This window comes from Ruditapes philippinarum, unplaced genomic scaffold (assembly GCF_026571515.1).
Source record: "Ruditapes philippinarum isolate M1 unplaced genomic scaffold, ASM2657151v2 ctg3613_1_1_1_1, whole genome shotgun sequence".
NCBI classification, from domain to species: Eukaryota; Metazoa; Mollusca; class Bivalvia; order Venerida; family Veneridae; genus Ruditapes; species Ruditapes philippinarum.
Window position 1 is genome coordinate 51,019 of NW_026860435.1, and position 7,908 is coordinate 58,926.

At 35.0% G+C, this 7,908-nt stretch overlaps 2 protein-coding genes across 2 annotated transcripts; one reads left to right on the forward strand and one right to left on the reverse strand.

The window, feature by feature from the left end:
* The first annotated feature begins 428 nt into the window (after positions 1–428).
* Positions 429–1,712, forward strand: LOC132760067 (putative nuclease HARBI1). Its single transcript, XM_060751957.1, has 2 exons — positions 429–505; positions 1,106–1,712. Exons 1-2 carry the CDS (start codon positions 429–431, stop codon positions 1,710–1,712), a joined length of 684 nt encoding a protein of 227 aa, XP_060607940.1.
* On the reverse strand, positions 1,105–6,130 carry LOC132760068 (uncharacterized). Its single transcript, XM_060751958.1, has 3 exons — positions 5,901–6,130; positions 4,114–4,626; positions 1,105–3,822 (listed from the first exon to the last, which is right to left on the reverse strand). Exons 1-2 carry the CDS (start codon positions 5,992–5,994, stop codon positions 4,136–4,138), a joined length of 585 nt encoding a protein of 194 aa, XP_060607941.1. The 5' UTR covers positions 5,995–6,130; the 3' UTR covers positions 1,105–3,822; positions 4,114–4,135.
* Between the last annotated feature and the right edge of the window lie 1,778 nt (positions 6,131–7,908).

The following is a 7,908-nucleotide window of genomic DNA, read 5'->3' on the forward strand; positions in this document are numbered from 1 at the left end:
CTGAAGGGAAACAAGCGTGCACATTTCATTTTCCCTTTTTTCGAAAAAAGAGTCATTCGTTTTGGCAGTTTCATTTAAATAGCAGTTTTATAGACAAGTAAATGCACTAAAAGGTACCAATTAATATGCATGTATCAAATATGTTACCTGTCACAGATATACCGACAACACAGGATGCGCTATCTGTAGATCAGCACGTGGTCAGGTTAATGATATGCATGGGCTATTTTTAGAAACTAACTTTTGCGTCTTGAAAACGAATTGAAACGGAATATTTTCGTTCATAATTTATTTTTTCTTTCTACTTACTCTTTAAACCGATAAATCAGGTAAAAATACAAATCCTATTTATAAGAACAAACTGGGATTACCGAAGTAACTAAAAATAGCTTAAATTTCCGTAATATTACTTCGTCTGATTCCGCAGTATGACGAAATCGCACAAATGTCACGGTTGCAGCGGAAACCTAAACTGGTTTCCAATTCCACCATGCGCTAACAAATTGTAAGCAGGAAACCACCTAACCAGAACAAGTTTTCCAAAACAAATGACTTGGGGGCAGGGGACATATTCGAATGATGGCCCCGGTCAAATTTTTTACCCTTTCGGCCGTGGCCGCAAGCCAAAGAGGATTGGAGCACCACACTAAATACCGTATTCCGGTATATACCGGACAAGGCGCTAAATGATAAAATGCTACAATCTTGCCTTTTAAACCAACGGAATGAACTTTTAAAGGTCTAATTCATCTTTTCACACCGATTTATGCATGATAATGAATGAAAAATGCAAACATCGGCGAAAAAACGACATTTGTCTATTTTGTGATCATGATTTCTGCAAGCGTCTAGCTGTACTGCTCCAATCCTGTAATATGATTTTTTGCTTGAAACAAGCAGCAGCTCAGAAGATGAAGCTGAAAACGATACGAATGAATTAGCACTGCTTGCATTATCAACGCAATAACTTTTTGTGAGCAGAAAATACACTTGAAATATGTGACGACCCCAAGAATGTATGTGTAGCCTGTTATACTTGATCAGATTGTTTTGCCCAAACATTTTTTGTCAAAATTAATTATATATATTATTTTTACTTTAACAGATCAAGAGAAAAGAAGGTCCGAGTTGAAGGATATGTGGATGAAGTTGTTCCACGCTACAGTCTGGATGATTTTAGAATGTTTTTCAGAATGTCCAGGCCTACTTTTGAATTGATAGCTAGACAAGTTGGGACATTCCTACAAGAGTACCAGGTAGTTCGTTCTTCTGGTCGGAGTCCAATTACAGTTGAAACCCATTTAATGATATTTCTCTGGTATGTTGGGAGTCTAGAGCCATTGTGCCGAATTGCAGATCGGTTTAATGTGACTCAATTTTCAGTACTTAACATTCGCAAAAGAATATGTAAAGTATTTCTTAAACATTTGAAGTTAAAGTATATAGTCTGGCCCACAGGACAGGAGCGACTACATGTGGTCAATGTCTTTCAAGAGAAAAAAGACTTTCCTGATATAGCTGGAGCCATTGATAGCACCCATATTCAGATCAAACCTCCTAAAGAGCACCCTCAAACATACGTGAACAGAAAGGGCTACCATTCGATAAACCTTCAGTGTGTTTGTCGTGAGGACATGAGATATATTCACTGTTTTGCAGGATGGCCTGGCAGTTGTCATGATTCTCGTGTTTTAAAAAACTCTGACCTATGACAGAAGGGACAACAGCTACACAACGATGGTCATCACCTTATAGGAGATGGTGGATTTCCCCTTAAAGTTTGGCTTATGACCCCATTTCGAGACAATGGGCATTTAACACGTGAGCAGCGACATTACATTATTGTCTGTCAGCATCACGTCAGGTCAAAGAACGGTCTTTTTCACTTCTCAAAGGACGTTTCAGACGACTCAAGTACTTGGATGTTTACAAGGTTGAGGTGGACGTTAAGCTGTGCATTTCTTGCTGTATTCTGCATAATATCTGTATTATGGAATCTGACGAACTAGATGAGTACTTCAATGAAGACCAAGTTCAGCCAGCACGAAATCCACAAGCAGCAGAAAATGATGCAGCCGCCACAAATAAAAGAAATCAAATATGTCAGCTGCTACCATAACTTTGAAAACTTGTTGACAATGGCAAATATTGAGAAAAAAAACTGACCTAACTAGATGGATAGTTGCTTAATGTTTTCTGTTTATGCGTTTCTTGTATTACACAAAAGACGTTTTTCCCATTTTGCGAGGTGCTCGTGTATAAATGAAATAAATTGTTCTTTGAGTGTTTGGTTTTACATAAGGTAATAGCAACAATAAAGTCTATAATTTATTTGCATTATTTGTTTTACAGTACAAATTTCAGGGAACAACTGATCCATTCAAAACTTTAAATATTTAGACTTGAATACTGGCTGATTTGTGGCGCTAAAAAGTGAAACATCAAAAAGGTGAAAACAAGACAAGGTAACAATGTCGTGGTTTTGCCTTGAAAAAAACATCATGCAATAAATCTGCCATATGGTGGTTGATTTGTGCCATTTCGTATAAGCGTGATTTCAGGGCAAAAAAGCAAAACATTTTCCTGTATAAATTTATATATTATCTTCTGTATTTTAACTCAAATAAACTTAGATGTCCACAAAATTATGCTTAATACCTTTATTCTTATAGCACATGCCTTCAGTTTTAAGACGTTTTCTCTTTGATTGCCGTGGCAACCATGAAATTGAGTTCTTAAACCCATTACTGTGAAGTTTTGTTGTAATATGCACAGTGATTCAAGTGATGTTTAATTGAATTTTGGACAGAAGGCTGACGACATTCACAGATCCTTAAAGCCCACAATGACGTTTGTGAGCAACCATAAGACATAATCTGGGGACATAAATGCATACAACAAACATTCTGAACAAATTTATAAGTTTTAATACAGATATTTTCTGTTAAAACAGCAAAATAATAAAAAATCAAGTGATAATAAAACAAGAAACAGTTGACTAGACAAAAACAATATATTGAACATTTCCTGTTCCAATAAATTATTAAACTCTGCAGATATAAAGAAAATTAATAATCACCATTTTAAGTTTTAATTCAGGCTAACAATGACTATCATTAATTGGTTGTAAATCTTTACAAGATCAACATCATTATTAAGTTTGAAGACAAAATAAAAATAGTTAACTAATAATCAAGAAAAAAAGGTTTTCATTACACTGACCATTGACCTACTGACTCAAAACACAATAGCGGTAATGTTCTTCAACAAACATATGCATATGTATCATGATTAAAACAATATACCAAAGTGAGCGAAAAAAGTTAAGTGAGCGAAAAAAGTTTTTATATCAGAAAAACCCCCTCACCTGTGACCTCATTAACACAATATGGATCATGTTCTCGACAACCCTTATTAGCCTATGAAGATTCTAAGTCCTATCTACATGTATTAAGATTCAATTGTAAAAAAGAAATGTGACAGACCAATGTGTAACATGTACAAGTATAACTGAAAAAAAATGAAGAAAAAAACAGCATTAAGCTGTACATGCTCATGTGAGCTAAAATGCAACAGTGTATGTTCAAAGGATATCAAGTTGCTTAACTTCAATGTAAAACAAAGTATTTATTTAATTTGAACGTTGCTCATGAAAATTTAACAGTCACAATCAAGCCTTATAAACACGTATCCATTTCTTAATACAACTCCTGCATATTGGGCAAATTTCCAATTCTTCTGTGCATCTTACACAACAAACATTTTGCCCACAATCCATTAATACAGTACAGGCTAGATCTTCCCGGCAAACTTTGCACATATCTAAAAAGGAGACATAAAGAAATCATAATCATGATACTCAAATGTAATCAAAGCAGATGAAACATTAACATATCAAGTCTTTAAACAGTAACAGATACAAGTCTTCATTAATTACACATTTATTACTTTTTTCCATAATGGATAAGAACTGTTTAAACAGATCAATTTTTTCTTCATGTCGTTTTTGTGTTTTTTGCTCGTGATCTTCGCGCCTCTTTTCATTTTCTTTTGATTGACTTTCTATAAAACATAAAACGTCTGACACTTAAGATTTTCTTGCTCTTTTAATACCTTTCTCATCTGGAGTTGCATTTTACCTTTTCAAATTTTCAGCTTTTTGTTCCAGTTCTTCTTGTTCATCTTCATCTGTAGTAGAAGAAGCAGTAGCTGTGCTTTCCACACATTTTGGGTTTATACTTAGTTTGTCTTTGTACAATTCATCCAGTTCTTTTTCAAATATGTAAGATTTACGTTCATTGCCACTTTTTGCGTTTGCGTCCTTAACATTTTTGTATACTCTATATATAGTCTTCATACGTGATGCACATTGGTCTTGTGAAAATACATAGCCTTTCATTCGGAGTTCAGCTGCTATTTGTTCAAATGCCCTCTTCTTACTAAGACGCCCTTGGTCAATTTTTGTTTGACGAATCTTATACTCATCTATCAGTAAGAGAGTTGCCTCCTTTGTCCAGGAAATAAGCTCTTGATCTTCTTTTTGTGCCACTATAATCGCCTCATCAGAAGAACCTGCAGTGAGTGTGACCCCTGACGTGTTTTCAACTTCAATGTTATCATTGGCATCTAAAAAAAAAAGAAGGAAAGCTTTTGTTTCATATACATTGAACTGCAGATGAAAAACGCTATAAAAAAGATAGTTTCGTTCTCAATATTTTATTAACAAGAGCATCGTCTTGTTTACTGCTGTTAATACAGATGAACTTGTGTTCATAACACATCCTAAATAAAAATAATTGAGAGTGCAATGTCTATACAATTGACAAAACATGATTAACAAGATCGACAAGGAAAGGCGGCATTCAATGAACGCAGTCCCCACCCGACCCAGCAACATGCCAGCGGCAAGGAGCCCAGGAGGACCCCAAAGAAAAACAGGACAGGGCACAAGGCAGAGTACGGGCAGGCAAACCACTACATCAGATTAGTAACTAATAAGGAACTAAAACAAAACAAATAAATGATTTAATATAAGACCCATAATGTCAAAAGGCACAGGGGAAGGGGACATGAGACACGGGGAAGGGTGGGGGGGGAATAAAATAAATAAAAAGTAGGGACAAAGGGAAGATACTTACCGTAGACGAGAAACAACAAGAGACACGAGCAAAAGTGTCACCAAAACAGTATAAAACAACATAGACATACATCTGAGGAACACAGAGGGGCGCCGCCTTGGAACGGTCAGCAGCATAATAATGACTACTGGGGAGTTTAAACCGGTTGGAGTGAAACATCTAGGTGTGAACTGTTTTGGGAGTAAAACATCTCAATAGTGAAATGGAATACCAGCTTATTCGGACCGTGGCTTATTCAGGCCGGTTGATTCGGGCCTAATTTTTCTGGTTTATTTGGTCCTTAAGTTATTTTCAATAAGTTGGACCTGTTTTTGCGGGATGATTCGGCCTTTTGTTATTTACAATAAATGGGACCTAATTTTGTATTTTTAGGCCCTTTTGTCATTATCAACATATTGTAAGTATTGTATATTGTTATACTGTAAATAAATATGTCTACTGTATGTTAACTTATGTTAACTTTTATTTTAAGTGAAATAAAGTCATAAATGATAAGGAATACTATAACATGTTTAAATCAAATTTGAAATAAAAAAGAAACATATTACGGGTAGATTGAATATTTCATACAGATTGATTTTGCCAAACTTATTCATCATCCCTTAATATATTAAAATTGATGCATATTTATAATGACCATGCCCATTGTGTTAATTTTGTCTTTGGATTGAAACGTATGGCATCCATGTACAATGACACGTCTGTTTCGCTTAAAAATCTTTATTTTTTGTTAATCATTAATTTATAGCACAAAAGAATTACCCCTCATGGCACAAGGATGTCTAACAAACACCTCCATGCTAAAGAACCATTTCTTACACTCGTCGCATTCAAACATTGTCCTTCTCTCGGCCATTTTGAATCACGTGTTCACTCCAGATGCACAACCTCTTTTGGTGGTGTATGAAGAGTTACTCCGCGCACCTGCTGAGTGCTAACTCTGGTGCACTTGATTGAAAAATTCAGACATCGGAGTACACGACTCACGAATCAAGTCCGACCGAGTTGAATCCAATAAACGGAAGCAGTGCATAAAATACCGAACTGCATTTTAAAACGAAAATGTAAAATATTGTGTTGAGTGAATTTGTGCAGATCTAAGGATATTGACAGTAGCCGCCAATGGCTTTAAATTATAGTGTTATGTACTATTATATCTGTCAAAGAGCTTTCTTTAAGGCTTTGCCTTATTCATATTAATTCCAGTCCAGGAAAAGGATAGCGAAACAGTAACGTACCGGAAGTTGTTATTGCCGCGACGTCTCAATCGGAACGTCCTCGTCTATCACCAATAATAACCTCGGAGTTAATACGATGACGAAAACGCGATGGTACAATGGCGAAAGCGCAATGGCGCGATGACACGATGATGAAAACATTATCGTGAAAGCGCGATTGTACGATGGTAAAAGCTCGATGGTACGCTGGTGAAAACGCGATGGTACGATGGTCGAAACGCGATATAACATCTCGTTTTCACCATCATACCATCGCAACATCGCGATTTCACTATCTTACCATCGTGTTTTCACCATCGTACCATCGTGTTTTCATCATCGTGTCATCGTATCATTGCGTTTTTACCATCGTACCATCGTGCATCGCAGGTAAGGACGAAAGAAAAAATCACGATTGTCCAAACGGAACACCGTAAAATACAGTATCCGACTATTGTGTGCGAGTTCCTTATCCGAAGACTGACGGTAAGGGCCGAAAAGTTGCAATTAGGTTATTGGCAAGAAATTCCAAATGTCAATTTGAATGGGAACCATATAGAGAAAGGAAACCAGTAAAAAACTGTTTCCCGGCTTTGTTTGGTAAACTATAGTGCAAGTGAAATAAACTTGTCAACAACTTTCAGCATTAAATTAACATTTGTTTACATGTTATTTTCTTAAAATAATAATAATAATAATAATAATAATAATAATAACTTTATTTACCTAAGGTCACACATTAAGACATACACAGATTGTAACACCTTATTTACAAAGCGACCTTGGAAAATAAGAAATAAAAACACACACACAAATTGAAAAGAACACATATCAATCGAAGAAAATATAAGATGTTAAAGAAATGATCAAAATTTTAATGGTTATCACAATTTTAACATATATCTTAACACATATACTGAACATTCATACAATTCATTTTATCTATCATAAAACATAATACTTTCCTCAGTGCATCATTTTAATCTGTAATTTAAAAAGTAAAAAAAATACAAAATTAACACATTAAAAAACTAAAAACTAAGACATACACCCATTATTAGAAAAACATAGTGAGCGTATCTCGTGTATATGTAATACACACGGACCGTGCTAAAGTTGATTAGATAAGTAATTATTTAAAGCTGCACGCCTCCAGATGAGCCAAAATATTTCGAGAAAATGAAAATTGAGAAAAATGTACTAATATTTCAAGAAAGGTAAAACAATCAAGATCAATGTTAAAGTTTACATGTTATTTGCGATTTAAGACTGATTTTGCAGTATTTTATCCCCATATTTCTACTGCGTTACTAACGCAGTAAGGGCTTTTTTTTGCATATTTTGACCTCTCTTTGGTTATTTGCATGGATTGTAAGTGCCAACTGCAATATATAAATAACTTTATTTTGTTTACCTCACAATATTTGACTGTCAAATATCACAATTTTCATGAAATTTAACATGAATCTGGAGGCGTGCTGCTTTAAACTATTTTAAAATATTGACATTTTTTTCTTATAGTCAGCAGTATGGAATTCAAAAAAAAATGGCAT